We start from the raw sequence: 18,584 nt of genomic DNA, 5'->3' as shown, positions 1-18,584 counted from the left end.
CATGGCTCTGACGCATCCCTCCTCTGAGGCGGCAGAGCCCTGGAGCAGGGTGGGGCCAGGTAGCTGCCAATTTCTGCTGGTGGAAGCATTGAGGGAGTTGCGTGTCCACTATGTGTGCTTCAGAGAGATGCGTTGTTAGAGCTGGAGTCGAATTCAGCTTCACCTCTTGCGTTTTGCCTTTCCTTCCTCATGTCCAGGACAATGTGGGAACTATGCATTTCTTTAGGATTGCTGGGCTCAGATCACCTCATGTGGCACCCTGCTTTAGGGATGTTACTGCCCAGCAAGCACCACAGCCAAGAGAAAGTGCTAACTGAGGAGGTTCTGGGAAGAGGAGGAGGAGGTGGGGGCGGGGGGAAGCTGCGTGTGTGGTTTGAACATGAGCCTGATACCTTTGTTCATCCATGATGATTTAACAGAGAGACTTGTAGGTATTCGGAAGTTTTACTGGAGGCTCCTTTTATTTATTAGGACACTGAAGGTGCCTTCTTGTCAGTGCAGAGTCCGAACTGGGGCTTCTGCAGGAACAGCCATTGTGTGGGCTTCATGGTTTATAATGCCACATAATAAATATTATTATTAACCATCATTGTACAAAAAAAACTTTTTTAGGAACTCTGATCAGTCTCTCCTTTGAAGCTTTTTCCAAAGAATTTACCAGCCTGTAAATTGTTTCTGGGAGAAGGCATTTGCCTTCATGAGCTGCTTGTATTTTTCATACTGTACGTCCCAGCTTGATCATTGTTAATTAGTGTCATGCCTCTGTGTAGATGACTGTGTTTTACTACAAGCATAATTACTTCACTTACTAATGGCTGTTGGTGTTACTCAATTCTTATTCCAGTAGCTGAGCATGAAAGTTCATTTTTTTTTCCCTCCCTCACTAGAGCTCTTCACTACCTTTGTCTTATCTGAAGTGGTTGATGGGCAAAAGTTTCTCTTTTGTAAACAAGTGGATTAAAGAGAAAGGTGTTGGATTAAAGATGACAGACTCTAGTCTGAGCCTATGAAAGTCAATGGCAAATCTTCTGTAAACTGCAGTAAAAACAATACCAGGAAGAAAAGAGGCTCTCTGGGTGTAATAGTAGAGTGATTTTAAAGGAGAGCAGAATGTAATGTTCTTCACCTCCTTTCTTGTTTGGGGCTACATTTCTGCAGGGTAGCATGTCTGATGAGTTAGCAAACAGCACAGCTTTTGAACAGGGAATTTGTGAATTCTTTATTACAAATAAAAACAAAGTTCAAGAATTCATGCTATTCATCTTAGCTTGAACATACCCGTGGAAAGAAAAAACTGTTGAGCAGAGAGCGTTTGTCTATGTTAAGGCCCCCCCTACACACAAAGGTGCTCAAATGCATCCTATAGACTAAATTAGGGCTGAGGGGAGAGAAAGAGGCAGGGAGCCTCCTTGCGCACTTTGCAGTTCTGATGCAGCTGATTAACCTCAGGGAAGAGGCACAGGAGACAGAGGCAGACACTGGCAGGCAGAATGCTGTCAGGTACACAAGGTTTGGACACACTCACAACAGCTTATTCTTCACTAACTAATTAATCGCAGCACAGTGAGAATGGCCAGCTCTCCATCATGCAGGAAACAAAGGTTCGCAAAATCTGGATAATATAGGGCAACAGAGAACAAGCATATAACTTGGATCTTAAAGGGTTGTCCTTTGAAATCTTAGTTTGTCTGATTTTCTTATCTCAAGTTAGTTGCAAACTGCAGAGAGGGAGGCAAGGAGAGAGCGAGATATAGTACTTTACTACTTTGCTGATATTTCTGCTCTTGAAAGAAAAGCATTGGAAAACATTATTCTGCAATTGTGCAGCTATTTAATCTTCAGTCATTCTCTTTCCAGTAACTCAATTTTTAGGAAGAAAAGTATTTTATTTAATGACAGCTTCCTGACATCATGGGGTTGAACTACACCTTGCTTGTTCTAAGGCTTCTCTTGAAACAGCGCGCTTGTGGCTATTTGCCTGTAATGGAGAGTGTATCACGGTTCACTGTGTGCCTGATTAGTGTAGAAGGTAAAGGAATGTTGTGCCATCACGTGGTGCTGGACGGTGCCACCTATTCTTGGTCCCCTGGAGCAGGAGGGAATTGCATTTCTGCCAAGTGAAAGCTAACAGATTGACATTTCACTGGTTAAACGCAGTCTGATCTCCTGCTTATACCTTATTTTAGCTTTATGATGCTATAGAGCGTACATATTTTTCTGTATGTTATTTTTTGGAGTATCTGGAGTGCTGCCTGATGTACTATTGTTCCCTAAAGTTTTTGCAGGCATCATTTTCATAGATATAGAATAGGAAATGTTAACCCCCCCCCCTCAAAAAAAGTTACTATTCATACAGCACGTCCATTGAAATTTAAATCAAAATGGGGACTGTGTCACACACTATAGCTCTCTGGAAAGCTACAGTGGGAGTCTAGCAGTCCAATTCATTCCTTTGTACAATGTACTAAGGCTAATGGTCTTGCTGGGAGTAAAATGTATTTTTTTGCAGAACAGTTCCAAAACCAGACTTTGCTTTTTACCAGAAAACATAAAAGAAAATAAATGCTTACTGTGTCTTTAGTATGCTAAATATGAAATTCTTTACACAATGGAATGTGAGCAGTAGCCATAATCATGTTTTCCTTTCATCACCTAGTGAACATAATTTTAAGAGAAGACTTCTGTAATTATATTTCAGATAAAAGAAGGAAGCAGAATTTCTGGATAATATTATAGTTGGTCCAATTGTTTTGTTGATAGGGAAAAATAGAGACTACATGAATACTTATTTAATGAACAACATATTTATTAAGCAGTGCAGACTGTACATAATACATTTGACTTTTGAATGCAATCCAGTAGGCTTATTTTCTTCAAGCACATTTCTTAATATTTTATTACAGCTATTATACTGCCTTCTCATCTGTCCAGCTATTCAATTATCTGTATAGTATGTCTGTAGCACAACACCAAAGCATTTAGCTTAACTACAGTCACCAGTGCAGGTACAATCAATGTCAGCATCCACAGACTCCACAACATCCTCAGATGCAGATTTCTTATCACTGCTTCTCTGCCACTCCAGCAGGCTTACAGCAGTATCTGTCAGGAGAGCAAAGCTATTGTTAACTAACATCAAGCAAATTAACGCATTTCAAGGAAAGACTGTTTTGATGGCTGCCAACTCCTTCATCAAATAAAGAATGAAATCCTGCCCCCACAACTGACATCTGGCTCATTCATTGACTTGAAGCAGGATTTTCATCCATGATATAGTGACTGTAATACTTTTCTAAAAACAAAATGAGTAATATTTCATGAAACAGAAAGACAACAGCAGGAGCCTGTAGAAGTGCTGGAGATAGCCACCTTCAAAGCAAGACCACCATGTACAAACACACATCAGCAATCTCTTTTTATGTAATTGCTGCATATCACTGCATATTTCAACTCACTATTTGTCAAAGTTCATCCTGAAGGATAAGCCCTTTGGAGAATTTTCAGAGGTTCATAAACTTATAATTAAAGTTCCCCATATTATTGTGAAATCTGGCAGAGCATTGTCAGTTGCAGTATTAACCATACCACACTGCTTTATCAACAGCAGCTTGAATAACCCATATCCCTTAATGCTGAAATAATGTAAATGGAATAATAATATTCATCTTCCCAATAAATATTCTTAGGTAGTTGGAGGTTTATCATTGCATCTGGAAGAATATTAGGACCTCCATTTAAATTAAGTTTGCATAATGAGAATGTGCAAAGCTTTCATAATTYTATCTCAATTTGTTTTACCTCTCAGTTGGACAGTACATTTACAACACGTCCATGCCATCCCTCACCACAGGGAGGTCTGGAGGCCCCCTATAAAGTTTTGGGGTGCATCAGTCAGTTATCTCATGAAATGTTAAAAGGCTCCTTGGATGGATTATTGTCCAGCCTGAAGCACAAGTTTTGCATAATATGTGGGTTCATAAGTATTTCCTAGAAAATTGCTTGAGATGCTTTTTAAAAATACATATTTTCAAGCTATGAAATGAGAGCTGCTATAAAAAAGTCTGAGTTCTGTTTTTATATATAGATATAATATRTATGTATATACACATATATATTCTTGCTATGCCTCTTACCTGTGTACATTGTGGGTCTGATCACATTCATATCCACATAGGAAACAGTTCCCTGTGCAAGCTGGTCACGACTGAGTAACTATGGTTCACAAGGGTAGGGCTTGTGGCATGTTTGAAATATAAACCAGTTCTACCTTGGTCAAGATCCTAAGACTATAGGTTTCAAGGAGCACAGGGGAAACTGCATCCTTCTACTTCATTTTGTCCTTGTTCCACTCCACTCTTTTGAGACAACAGACTCTCAGATATGAGTTCCCCTATAAAGGGCTGAGAGAAAGTCTTTGCCTTGTGTGTGAATATGTGCTCTCAACTTGGGCGAGAAGGGGATTTTGTTTCTGCTGCTACTCCTACTCATCAAACAAAGAAAAAAAAAGAATGGTTTTTAAGGACTGGCATTATATTCTTATTGATCCTTAGCCTGAGGAAAAACAATCAAATATGTTAAAAGATACAAATGGCATCTTTTCTCTGCCTTCTCCTCAGGATAAATAAATAAAGCCCTTGATTAGGAGTGCTGCTAGCAGACTTCCCAGCCTCTGGTTCAGTAAATGAACCAGAGAAGCCTGCAGCTGCTGTAAAAGCAGCACTGGCTGCGACAACTAACATATCTTTTTTCTGCTTTTCCTCTTTCCTTGCACTTTTTTGTGAGAGAATGAGACAGCTTTATTATAGCCTAATATTCTGAGGCAGTGAGTGGCCTGGGGTGATGGCATTTCAGAGATATAGACTTGGACACACAAAAGAAATCTGTGAAACATGGATATGACAAGATTTAGAAAGGATTTTTGTTGAGGGTGGGTTTTTCTTTTTATAAAAGGATGCGTCTATTCACATCTCAGGGAGCTGTCAGAAAACTATTAGCACTCTCCCTGTGCTACTTGTTGAATTGGCTACTGTAGGAGGTTGACTATTATAGAAAGATACTCACTGCTTTTATGGGCTGATTCAGCACATTGTGAATATTATTAATATGAGCAAATTGTAAAGTTCTATATAGATGTTGTTCAAAGTCGGACATAATTTCTCTTCACTGTAACTCAATGTAGAGATTCATTGGCTTCAGTGAAACTACACTGGATTATCTCAGCTATGGACTTGGCTAGCAAGGTTACTGTAGAAAACAGACCAGTTCAGTAGGTATTCCCTAATAGCAGGTTTCCCTCTAGGGTATGTATGTAAGATTTAGGAAGGAATGCATCAAAAATACCTGTAGGTTCAAGGCTGAATTTTCCTCTCTTGCTTATATAACTTGAGCGTAAATCTGTATTAGAAAATATATTGCATCCATGACAAATCAATGTAAGTGAAAGGAGAAAAAGGCCCAGTTCTCTGAAAAATCTTGAACGCAAATGYGTGTGTATAACATACCGTCAGAAAAAAGAAACATTTTTTGAAACAATCTAGAGAACATTTCAGCAATGTGTTTTTTTTGCTGATATATTGCATAGTGGCATAGCATGGCAGCTAATCACAGCAGTCATGTCACACTACTTGACTGATTCTCAATTGCTTTGCTTGCCCTGGTCTACACAAAATCGCAGGCTGTAATGTGCATGAAAGGACTCACTGTTCCTTATCACAACTTTATGGAGATCCTGAAAATGTGAAAAAAATTTATCGATCACGGCTGCCCCTTTTATCACCTCAAATGTTTTCCTCAGATGATGCCACCTGCCATCATCCAAACCAGCTTTTAGCTACCCAGTACTGTCAGTGGTTATAACAAATACTAATGGGATTAAAAGCAGCAGCTCAAGGAGCTGAAGCAATAGAGGTCTGTGYGTGGCTGTGCTGTGTTTTGTTCTTCCGAGTGTTCTGACAGAACTCCTACAGTATGTGACACAGAAAGAGAAAAAATACTGTACCTTTTGGGAAACAGTGGAAGCCAAGCTTAACTGAAGCTTTTTCAATTGGAGTACACTCTTTCATACATTTCAGTACTGGGTCAACAGAGTAGCACGTAGATTCTTCTCCATCAACAGTAGGATTTCGATTCAGCTTCACATAACTGCGCTGTAGTTTGCACCCTAAAAGGAAAAGGAAAGGTAGTTAAAATTGTAGAAATAAATTGCAATTGATCCTTACAATAATAAAGGTCCATATTTTCTCTTCAGCTTTTATTAAAACACAGGTCCCTGACAACCCATTTTCACAGTAGTGAGGTTATCAAGATAGGATGATGATAATAAGTTGGGGGATATAGAAAAGGTTTTGAAAGGGGAGCTATTTTTAAAATCAAATTGCTCAATATAACCCAAATGGAATCATGTATACCCAGTTTTTTAGAACTACATAATACACAGAAAATAACCTCTCATATCTGAAAGCTATTAAGAATAGATACTGTCAGCACAATGGCTACTTAATTGCATTACAAAAAATGTCAACTGTAGTGAATGGATAAAAAAAAATGGCAGCATTTATATAATAACATCAAGGATAACTTTTGTATTGGATGATGATTTTTGTAATGTTGCAATTATCTCACTAGAAAGATATAATGTARCTTAACAGGATCCCAGTTCTGATTCTGTTTCCTGACATAAAGATAAGTACAATTCTGTTGCCACTGAAGTCAAGGAGAAAACAACCATTAACTTCAATAAAGTTGTCTCAGGTCCAARGTAAATGGAAACCTACAGAACAAAACTGTAATGGTGTTAAGAGAGACCATGATTATTTTTCCAGCTTCACATGAGAGGAAACTCTTTTGCCTTAGGAATATTTCAAACACTTCCCTGAGGTTGCTCCCTCAGATGGTGTAGAGCAGAAATGAAATTCTGTGCACTCTGAAAATTTATATATAAACTCTGACTTACTGCATTCATGTCCATTCTGTGTGACATCTATGATGTCTGCAACTTGTTTGATTAAATGAGATTTACAGACAGAAGCCGAGACTGCTTTGATTAGTGCAAATCACACTGACTTCAGTGGGAGAAAAATTAGGCCTGATTTTTGCCTCTTGAAGAAAGAAGCTACTCTGTGTAAGAAATTATAGTTGAATCAGTTATTTAACATTGAATTGCACATGAGACAAAGAAAGACTTTTGTTGAGTACAAATCCTCTATGTTCATAAGCAGTATTTTAAATAGTCAGTAGTTAATGAAATTAAAATAGATATATACTGCTACTGTCTTTTCTAAGTAAAAGAAAGATACTTGCTGCCTTTTTTTTTTTTTTTTTAAATCTTTCCAGTTATTGGCAGTGTAAAAGTAAAATTGTATTTTACTCAAGCATAAATTACTTTCAGATCTACTCACCACCAGAGCAGGTTTCTTCTAGCAATACCCATGAATGAATAAAAGCAGAACAGCTGTGTGCCAGCTTATGATTTGGCATTACGAGTTCATTGTGCTTTTCTCTGTCATTATTTCCACAAACTCCACAGGTCTTTCCTCTCATCCATGAAGCAACAGTAACCTATAAAATAACACATCTTTGCAGTGGATACTGAAGTGTTGGTCCGTTATATTGCCAAGGTACTAAACGTAAAGAAAACCAGTAACTTTTTTTAAAAAAGTCAATACCTTAAGGATCACACCATCAAAAGTCACATTCTTCAGCCCATGTGTTGGAGCTTCCACGATAACTGTTGTTCCATTTTTATAAATTTTAATATTGTCTGTAAAAAGATGGTTCATCATAAGGTTATCTTAATTTTAAAATAAAAGAGAACCTGACTGGCACAACATACATTATAATGCATTTTCTTTTACATTTTTTTTTTTTTGCTGTCATACATGGAATGTATTCTTTGTGGAGAGATAAAGGAAAAATAGAAAAACGATCTCTTCATTTGTAGAAAAATCTTCTACTGTTGTTCCCTACAGCTGAAATTGACTCTTGTAGCCAGCTTAAGAAAAGGACATCAGTGAAGATCAGTTAAGTATTTGGCCAAAAGCATCTAACTGTGACTGTGAAAAATACTTTCTTTTATGCAAGCATCAACATACCATATAAATAAGAAAGGGCTTTATTTACCTCTCAGTTATGCTAGTGAAAATGAAGACTACACCTGTTACAGGAAATATAGGAACATAAGCAATGCAAATCTTAAGTTTTTTTGGGGGGACTTAATTACACTTATATTTTCTTTACATTGAAGGTCTTCTGAAAAGTTTATAAAAATACAATCATCTTGAAGATACTTAGTTTATAAGTCAGTCCTGGAAAGGCAGGTGTCACAGCTTACCTTTTTCATACTCAGAATCTCCACTGTGTGTTAGTACTGGTTCTTCATTGCACGCCACAAGGAGAGATGAATTTGGTGCAGGACAGATTGTGATGTTTCTTGAGAGAAAAAAGAAGAAACTCATGGTTAATTTAAGATGTGGAAAGTAGAGATTATTCATGACCAAAGCAAACAAAGAACCAATTTGAGCATCTGGATTTTGAATGAATGAATTTCTTTCCAAAGTCCAAAATTCATTGCGACTTCGGCTGTTGAGATTCAACCTATAAAGAAAAGACAGATCGGGGACTTGTTGAGCAGGTCATCAGGTGAGTGAGTGATGGCCATGAAATCAAAGATGAGGGCAACTAAACAAAAGAGTTTCAGATGARGGTTCCTTCTGGGACATCTCCTTCCCCAACATTTGACTGCAAACTAATTTCACGTGGGAGTGAGACATCTCCCATCCTCAGATCAACTCCCTAAAGTTTCATATTTAATTCTTCAGCCTTCAGATAAATTGCACTTACAATGAGCTTGTATTTATGTGAACCTCTCTTGAGAAGGACTTTGGATCAACCCTTTTTGTAGTAATGATGAACTTTGGATGTTCAGTACAGTCTTGGGCCACTATCAGGCTGCATCTTTTACTAAAAGAATATGTATGGTTCACATGATCAAATGTTTTGAAATCTCCCTCGCTGACTTCACATGTGGCTGCAAGACAAAACCAGAAAAGAAATGGCAGGTGTAACAACAGCATGTGTGTTGCTGCAAAGAATTGAAGGCTGCCTCAGAGGTTTATTTACTTAGCAAATAGGAAAGAAAATTTAGTGAGTCCTAGGCAGAAGTTTTCAAAGCTGCCAAAGTAAGTCTTTAAGGACAGGATACCATTACAGAATAATTGAGAGATACAGACTATACTAGTGTTGATTTTGATTACATGCAAAATACTAAATGCAAGGTAAAAGTGATTGAAATGTACTAAATTCTTAAGAAACCATGATAAAAAGAAGTTAATATTTCCCACAAGTGAGACACCATAGCCAGCTAAAATGCACATGGCTCTTTTCTGAAAAAAAAAATAAACAGGACTAATTCATGGTCTGTCTTTAATCATCATCTGATACCTCTGAGTGCTGAGACAGCAACTTCTTAGAAGGGGCAAAAGATAATCATCTTCACTGTTTGCAGACAGGTGTGATTCCTGAACTATGAAAACTTATATCAGTTCAAAGTCTCTTTATTCACCTGCCAATTTCACCTGCTTCCAAGAGATGGACTGAGTTGTTGAGAAAGCAGATGTTATGCTTCCCTTACAAGGAAAGGCAAGGCCCAGTGATGGCAGAGGATGGATCTACAAACATTGCTTATTTATGAGACAAGCATACAAGTAATATTTACATTGATCTTCTTGAGCTATTTGTGAAGCTACTTCAGGAAGGAAATTCCAAGCAGTGATATCTCGAGTTTCGTAAGTTGGAGATGGGCCTAAGGGCAAAGTGAATGGAATTCGGAATGCCTGGTAGTAAAGCGTTACCTGAAAAAGCAGAAAGGAAAATACGTTAAAGATAAATTGAACCATGCCATTCAAGAGATGACTACAAACAAAAATAGACACTTGWGAAAAAAATCTTGAAGAAGTATTTATAGAATTGCAATTATGTTAGTCTTTCTTTTCAGGCTACACCCAAACCTCAGGCTTTTGTGAGGATTCATTGTCTTCTGTTCTAGTTTCAGTTCCTGACTTTTATGAGCAATTCTTAAGGACACTAGAAGCTAACACAAACAGATAAAGTTTAAGTAAGTGATAATTAAGTAAGAAGTGACTTACTCAAAAAAACAATTAAGTAAGTAACTGGGTAAGTGGATGGTTGTGTCCGGAAAAGTAGGTAGCATTCATTACAGGCTGAAAAYTGGCATGATGTGCCAAAGTGGTACGATTCCTTACTGTGATTACAAACAAATTACATATACCAAGAAAATCAAATTGATGCCTAACGTGCCTACTTCTTCATTACCATATATTAAAGATCCTGCAGTACTGGAGCACCATTTAAGGTTACAGACACACTAATTTCTCTGTTATGAATAGCTAGTGTTATTAATTTGCCATAGATTCACAAGGGAAATTTTTCAAAATAGCGCATAGGGATTTGGTGGACAAGGACCAATTAATCATTGGGATTCTGCAGATAAAGCCTACGCAAGCTGCTCTGAGCGTGTAACTTTTCTAGTTTGGTTAAGGCAGAGTTGTGTAAGTAGACATCTAAACTTGATCAGGCCTGTCACTACAGCTGTTAGATTTTAGCACAAACGTGGGGAAAGGCTCTACATGGTTGGAGCTGAGCATAACAGATGTTCTCAAGCCCTTAGTTATCTGCTTTTCAGCCTCGTGTATCCCACAGAACTAGTCACACTGTGTAACATTAATGAAGGTTTGAGTGCAGAAGAGTCACACTTCAGTAAATTTGGGCTTAACTGCAGTTCTCGGCATGGAAATAAAGCATTAAACTACAGAGTCTGATTTTCAATTTCAGCTTATTGCTATGTTGCACCAAAGCAGTAAAAAAAGAAATCAAGGACCACATATTTCAAGACCCACGTATTCAGGGATATAGTAGCTTCTCTAAGAGGTAATTTTTGCAATTTTTTTTCATTACTTTAAGTATCAAAATKTTTATTAGCTGAAAAATCCCATTCAAGGTGAGGAGGGGGAAAAAAACCTGACACATACCCCAGGAGCTTTAATTACTGTATCAATTGTCCGTGGAGATGTTGCAGCTGCTCTTACTATAAATTCATGAGATGGATTTCTCTGATGTGCTTCTGAGAAGCCCAACATGAGTGCTGCCCCAGGAACATACTGTATGAATCTAGAGATAAACAAGATGTGAAAAACTCAGGTTCATGAGCAAAGGATGAGGATTACTGGCATTTCTGAAAAACTGAGAAAACAACAGGTGAACTATTTTTTATATATATATATATATTTTGTGTGTATATATATATATATATATGTATATATATATATGTATACACACACACATATATCATTTGACACTTCGGGTCAAACTAAATGCTTGTTTTTATCCACAGAAAACACACTGTTCTAATTTAATCATCATCTTAAACTTTGGTTTTCTTTTCTTTAAAGACAGAATAGAAGGAAATTTCAAAACAGGAAGCCATTTTGAACTGAAATATCAAATCATTTAATTCTGAAAATGAAAATTAACTGTGTCGAGTTTTTAAATATTTGGAGAATACTTTTTAATATGAAATGTGAGGGAAACAAAAAACAGTCACAAAATATTTTTGTGTCATTGAACTTGTGTTTTCCATCAAAACCAAAAACAGTTGGGTTGAAAAGTTTCGTTCAGTTATTTTAGTGCTTTTATAAAGCCCAACTACTGCAAGGAGTGCAACACAACAACCTAGAAGAGAGCAATTTACATACGCCACGCTTGTCTTCTTTATCCAGGTTGGAAGATTTCCCCATTGCACCTTCAGCTGCATGGCTGGTTTCCTTGCCAGCTGGCCCGTGGTAGCCCTGGCTTCTATTTTGTAGTCTCGGCACTCCTTACCCCATCTCAGTCTGGCCTTTATGAAACACGGAAATAGTCATCCAAGATTTCAGAAAAGAAATCACAGCACAACTGAATACCATTAAAAAATTTAAATGTTCCTGCTTTTCTGAAACTTCAAAATGGTCTTTGATGCCCCTAAGTCTCTCTCTCCCTCTAAATACCCTCATGGAGAAATTCTGACTACATCTGGAAAAATCAGAAGCTGAGTAGAAAATGAAGATCACTAGGCTGTGCTAAATTATATGTAGATGCTCCTTTTCCAAAYGAGCAACTGAAATATTTAAAGAGGAAAAACTGCCAGACTCCCAGACAAGCAAACTGGTATTGAAACAAATAATGAAGAAATCTAAATCAGTCAATTTTTAAATTTTCTTCATATTTCTACATGTCATATTTTGATGCACCTTCAAAGTCAACATTTCTATTTCTGATTACAAATGTGTTTTACTTTTTTTAATTTGAAAGGATGGGAAAAGAACATTTTTTGAAATTTCATGAACATGTGAAACCCATTTCAAAATACATATGTTTTCCTTGTTTGATTATTCTAATCAGCAGGTGCTATACAGTTATTCAARATATTCTGGGCTGTCTAGAGCTCTCGCTTGGCAAAGTTGACTGTGTGCTTACCTGTGCTTTCAGAGGCAGTATTACAGCATCAGCACATGCTTTCCAACTGGTTTCAGCCAGCTGAACCACAACTAGTTGCACATCAACTTTGGCAGCATCAGAACGAACATATGCTGTAGCTTGATAACCTTGATTTCTGTTGTCACTCCTTACTGCCTGTGCCACAATCGTAATGCCAGGTGGAATTACATCTCCCAGGAAGTTGCGCTGAAAAACAACCCCCAACCATCTGTGCTTAAGTATTTCTTTGTATTCACTTGGGAACCTACAGTCCAGTTTATGCTACACTGATAGCAGGAAGCATTCTTCATCTTTCATCAGTTTGGTTTGTTGTGTGTATTTCCATACYCCCAATATTAAGTATAAATCTGATTAGAATCCTGATTATTTCATTACCACCTGAAATTTTCAGATGTGATTGTTYTGATGCAGAATCCAAGACTCTCCTGAACTAACTCTGTGCACATTTAAAGATTTTGTGTATTATTGTAGTATTGGAAACAGATGCCTACGATCTATACTCAATATCTTCATTCCAGTATGTGCATTCACAATGTAAGTTACTATTTAACAGCTTCTTCAAGACAACGGATTKTTTTGAAATCCTTCTGACTAGCAGAGTTCCCTTACACATTGACTGTATTGCAGGGCTATTTGTTCTATTATTATGTAGATACATTAACTTACTACAATTATAGACTACTAAGCGTGTACTAAAGATAAGGATGATCAGTGCTTAATGGCGCTTTATATTTCCCAGACAGTAATGAGCGTGAAGATTCTGATTTTAGTTACACTCTACATGTATTCATGACCTTGGGTCTACATTCTAAAATAATTTGGCAGCCTTAAGTTAAAAAAATTCTTTAAGTAAAATTTATTTATTTCCTCCCCAGTTGCATTTTTATGTAATTGCAAAATATTTTCCATTCTGAAGGTTTCATAGGAAAAAGAAGATTCTTTCTCCTTTAGCTTATAACCCCAATCCTTTCAGTTTTTATCATTTCCAAATCCAAGTTTTCATATACTACAAACACTAGAGGAAAATTTACTCAAGAAAACAACAAATGAAACCCAAGGGAATTCATGAAAATGTCAAATTACTTTGACTTTCAATTTACAAACTTGTAGCATGTGAAATACCTCCTGGTCTTACTCAGATGGTTAGGGTACAGCTACCTCTAAAAGTTCGTGCTCAGCGGTCAGCAAAGTGCTGTCCATTTCTGTGTACAGTGCAGAGACTACCTCATGTGTTAAGCTGGAACCACTCCTGTGATGAATGCCGATTCCTTTGCTAACGTGGCTCCTCCTAGAGTTGCTGCCAGTATTTCCCCGATGGTGATGGCGATGGTGGTGGCTGCTGCTGCTGCTGCTGCTGCTGCTGCTGCTGCTGGCACTGCTTTTGTTGTGACTGCTCCTGCTGCCACTACTGCTGCTGTTGCTGTGGCTACTTCCTGATTCGGATGAAGATGATGATGAGCTGCCTGGTATCTTCTGATCTGAATGCTATGGAACAAAAATACGTTATGAAGCCACGACATGGATTCTAGATCCAGAAGAAATGAAAAGTCTCTGCTAATGGAAACTGTTACTTCTTTAGCTTTACAGATGCAAAGACACATAGAGGTAAACAGTACTATAGGTCAGGATTCATCACTGTAAATTATATTTTTACAGTATAGACACCCAAATCAGAGTTATCAGTATCAATCTGTAGGCAATGGAGAGGCTCAGACATATTTTCAGTGTGATTCTTATTATTTTAAATATGAAATACGTTGGGTAGAAATGTGCCTTGAATCCATCTGTACCTCTCTGCTCATTAGAAAGGCCATGTAGATAGTGACTGGAAATGGAGATTTCACATTGCAGAGACTGAACATTAGGCAAGGTGAAACCCACACTTACTAAGTGGTCAACAATATCCATTTTAATTTAAAATACTGCAAAACATCTTCCTAATGATAAGCAGGGTAAATAACAACTTTCCATGTAACACTTACTTACAAAAGCTACTATATTAGCATCCTTTCAATGCATGCTTAGATTTTCTCTGTGCCACAGTGCATAGTTAATTTCTGGTGTCTGATACCATCTACATACATGATGAGTTTGCCTTACTGCTATGAGTGTCTAAAAAACGAGAAGTTAACAATTCCTACTGGAAGATCCTCTGGGTTTCTGTTTTTTTATAATTCTTCTATGGGCTTTCTTCGCTTAGTTTTCACTGTACTGTACAGTATCTAGCCCAAAGGTGTCCTGACCAAAAATTTACGATTACAAGTGCTGCAACGATGTAAAGGTGTAACAAGRCAGTTGATATTTTATAGCACATCAGCTTATTTTAGCCATCTTCGATGATATTACTGAACAATAAATAAGGCAGATTTTATAGAATGCTTAAGTGAAATGAACCTAACAAATTCGCTTAGTGATATGCTTGATCATATCAACTATAATGATAGGAATGCACACTTGGAAGTTTGGACCTACCCAATAGACATGAGCAGACCTGAAGCGGAGCCGGTACACTTTCGGAAGGTAATGCTCCTGCAAAATTCCAAAGTAAGTTATAGCCTGCAGCTCCGTGAGGATCACCTGCTAGTAGAAGCCATAGCATTAGAAACTTTTACCTGTTCTGTGGAAACGTCGTAACTACTGTGACTGTTAAATTGAGACTTGACATGTTTTGTCTCAGCTTGTCGATCAGATTTGCTGGAGTGCTCCTTGCTGTGGCGATGGGATACACCAACACTTTCACTGCTGCTGCTGCTGCTGCTACTGCTGCTCTGTGTTTTAGGCTTCTGCTCATGAACACTTCTCTCTCCAACAGCAGCACTGGCACGTGGAGCTGATGTGGGCCTGGGATGCTTTTTACCTGTATGTTTCATACCAGATGCTTTGCTGCTGCTGCTGCTGCTGCTACTATTACTTATGCTGCTACTACTGCTTTTGCTACTATTACTACTACTCCTACCTTTCCTGCTGCTGCTGCTGTTGCTACTATTACCTATGCTGCTACTGCTGCTGCTACTACTGCTTCTGCTACTATTACTACTACTCCTACCTTTCCTCCTGCTGCTGCTTTGGCTGCTGCTGCTACTACTGCTTTTGCTACTGCTACTACTGCTACTGCTTTTGCTGCTACTACTACTGCTACTGCTTCCACTGCTACTGCTCCCGCTGCTACTGCTTCCACTGCTACTGCTTCCACTGCTACTGCTTCCACTGCTACTATCACTACTGCTGCTGCTGCTACTGCTGCTGTCCCCAAAGGGATAGAATTTCTTTCCTTTGGCTTGAGATTGTTTTGTTTTCCGATTTATCTGTGTGCCTCCCTGGGAGGCTCTGTTGTCAGAGTCACTGCTGGAGGGGCTGCTTGTTGTACTCTCAGTGCTTCCACTGGTGCTGCTGGCACTGGACGATGAGCTTCTTGATTTTCTTGGCCCCTAGCCAAAAAGAAACATTAGAAAAAGAAAGAGAATTATTTTTCTATGTCCATGCAGAAAGCTGTAAGTAAAATCAGATACAGAGAGTTATGAATCTCTTTGCTGCCTCAGAAGATAATATGTATGCCTGAGATAGCAGCCTTGCAATACATCACAATAAAACAAATTCATCATAATGGCTTAAAAACACAGCTAAGTGGAACAACCTCCAAACCTATATGTGATAATGAACACATGTAGACATTATTGATTGTACTGTTAACGTAACTAATGTTAGTAAGACAGTGCTGTAGCAGTGACTATCTCAAGGCAAGTTGTTTATAAGGTATTATAACTTTTTGCAACAGCTGCAAGGAGCAGACAATCTTTTTGGCACACAAGATCTTTAGGCCTTATGTAATTGTGCCAGAGATCTTCAGAGAAACCAGCAAAACCAACTAGCTCTCCCTAATCTCCCTCACCTCACCGATTGCAAAAGAAATGAACTAAAGAAAAACGACATGCAGAAAGTCTTGTGTACCTAAAAGATTTTCTTTATTTTCCAATCTTTGTGTACTAAGTAAACAAAGAGGGCTATTTAGTAAAAGCAGTATAAATAACCAAGCTTTGTGTATTGTCTCCCACAAATCTGGAAAGTGGATTTTTGCAAAATACCTGGCCATCAGTATCATCAAGGATTTTCTTCACTCTTTTAATTGCTTCTTTGCTGGAAGATACTTGTGTCTCTGGATCTTCAAATGTTACTAAGCGTACCATTTTTGTAGGAGCTTGGGCTCCTGCTTGAATTGTGACTTGTATTTTTTCAATGGGTGCCTCTGTATAAACTGAAATTGCACAAAAATTAATATTAGTATACTAATAGCTGTTACTAATAGCAACTGAATGTTAGAATAAAACATTTTTCCACAATTTATTTAGACATTCTTTTGCCTCTGAAAATGTAAATGCTGTTGATTATTTCTGGTATTCAATAACTGGTAAAATACTTGTATAAGACCTGAATGTTCATAAGCAAATTTTACAAAGTTACCACAGCACTAGATTCTTACCAAGTCAAGAAATAGTCATCAGTAGATGCGAGTGAGTGAACTGGATTGCTTAAACAAATAACACTGCAGGATAGCGAATTAGACATCAGAAAGAAACTGAAACTTGACTCTCTACAAGTATTCGGGTAAAGAATAGCCCAGTGGTCATTAGTGTGATACTTAGGAGACCCAGATTCAGTGGCATGCTGTGCTTTCACTTCTTATGATCATGGATTAAGACATTAAGGACTAGATCCTGGCAAGAGTAATCCATAATTCCATTTAAGAATCTGGGCTTTTAGAGCATAGCTCTAGGATGCTGTATCAGGTCCGTTGCCCATGTCCAATTGCTCTGTGCCTGCATCCCAAATCCAACGTTTCGCGATATATCGGACACCCTCTGCCGGCACAGATCAAGTCTGCCTCACACAGAGCATGCAGAGTGGAGCTGTGCTGTATGGCCACCTATTAAGAGAGCTGAGAAATCACTGCTGAAAGCAAGGGAGAAATAGATTCCTGCTACAAGTGTAACCTGCTGCCAGTACTGGCAGGCTTGAAAGCTCTAATAGTAGTTTTAACGGTACTTAAAATACAACAGGTGTATATATACATATATATATATATATACACACACATACCTATATACACACACAAAAACACATGCATTACTTTCTTTTTATGCATGATTGTATTTACCTGGTTTGAAGCTAATTCTAAGTGCATGTTCTCCAACTAAGTAATAAAGAGGTACATTTTTGATAAATGCTGCATGTATGCTTTTCCTTTCAGTGCACACTTGAACTCCAAATGTACTTGCATTGGAGCACATGGAGTGAACAAATGGTTCCTTCTGGGAAGATGAGTGTCCAACGGAAAAGGACCTTCCTGATGAAACATCTTCTGCAGACTGTCTGTCCTATTAGATAATACACAAGTCATGCTGGATAACAGTAGGAGAAATTCTAGCATGCTATGACTCCTGTTTCAGTAATAGTTATATATTTTGCAGAAGGAATTAATCATTTTCCATGAGAAAGCAAGACTGTGATATAGACCAACATGGTTTTCAATACCATGCAGTTATCAACTGAATGGTTTGATTACACTATCCAAAATAGAAAGAGCTTCAGGATCCAGAAAGTTATATGACAAAAATAATTCTAATTATTTCCTTTTATTAAATTGCATTAACAGATTCTTGAGAAATCTGCATGCGCTCTAGATCAACTGGAGTTCTTTAATACATGATTGAGTCAAACTACATAATCTTTATCCAAGTCCATGCAAATTCTGTCAGAGTTGAGGTCTGACAAGAATCTAAGGATATATCAAAGAAGACCAGAGAGATTTCCTAGGTGGTCAAAGCATATCAGATATTAGAAGTTTCTGCCCCAAAGTATGTAATACACATATGCTAAGCAATGCTCCCAGAAGAATGAATTAAAATTAATTAAAATAAGAATCAAATCCATGAAATCAAAGCTATGATTTCTTAGAGCGATGAAGCAAATAGTTGAAGACACATAACCACAAGCTTTCATTTTACATGTTAGACAAAGTTTGCAATTATTTTTTTTTT

At 37.8% G+C, this 18,584-nt stretch overlaps 1 protein-coding gene across 4 annotated transcripts in view; it reads right to left on the bottom strand.

The window, feature by feature from the left end:
* Positions 1–2,983: 2,983 nt before the first annotated feature.
* LOC146599638 (vitellogenin-1-like) overlaps positions 2,984–18,584 on the bottom strand; it is a 42,783-nt gene continuing 27,182 nt past the window's right edge. Inside the window, exons 21-36 of one of the 4 annotated variants that reach the window (XM_085298137.1) lie at positions 17,702–17,921; positions 16,632–16,801; positions 15,162–15,977; positions 15,022–15,075; positions 13,953–14,034; positions 13,774–13,874; positions 12,529–12,735; positions 11,769–11,911; positions 11,046–11,184; positions 9,713–9,848; positions 8,839–9,025; positions 8,330–8,427; positions 7,665–7,759; positions 7,398–7,557; positions 5,999–6,160; positions 2,984–3,102 (exon numbers count right to left, since the gene is read on the bottom strand). In XM_085298137.1, the coding sequence (XP_085154263.1) occupies positions 2,984–3,102; positions 5,999–6,160; positions 7,398–7,557; positions 7,665–7,759; positions 8,330–8,427; positions 8,839–9,025; positions 9,713–9,848; positions 11,046–11,184; positions 11,769–11,911; positions 12,529–12,735; positions 13,774–13,874; positions 13,953–14,034; positions 15,022–15,075; positions 15,162–15,977; positions 16,632–16,801; positions 17,702–17,921 (2,889 nt within the window). Of the gene's footprint in view, positions 3,103–5,998; positions 6,161–7,397; positions 7,558–7,664; positions 7,760–8,329; positions 8,428–8,838; positions 9,026–9,712; positions 9,849–11,045; positions 11,185–11,768; positions 11,912–12,528; positions 12,736–13,773; positions 14,035–15,021; positions 15,079–15,161; positions 15,978–16,631; positions 16,802–17,701; positions 17,922–18,584 lie in introns of all 4 variants that reach the window. The other 3 variants (XM_085298138.1, XM_085298139.1, XM_085298136.1) reach the window with 3 other exon arrangements.

The sequence above is a fragment of the Rhea americana genome, unplaced genomic scaffold, assembly GCF_003343005.1.
Source record: "Rhea americana isolate MKP2758 unplaced genomic scaffold, rheAme1 scaffold_136, whole genome shotgun sequence".
NCBI classification, from domain to species: domain Eukaryota; kingdom Metazoa; phylum Chordata; class Aves; order Rheiformes; family Rheidae; genus Rhea; species Rhea americana.
The sequence above is the reverse complement of the archived record's forward strand: the minus strand, read 5'-3'. Positions and strand labels throughout refer to the sequence as shown.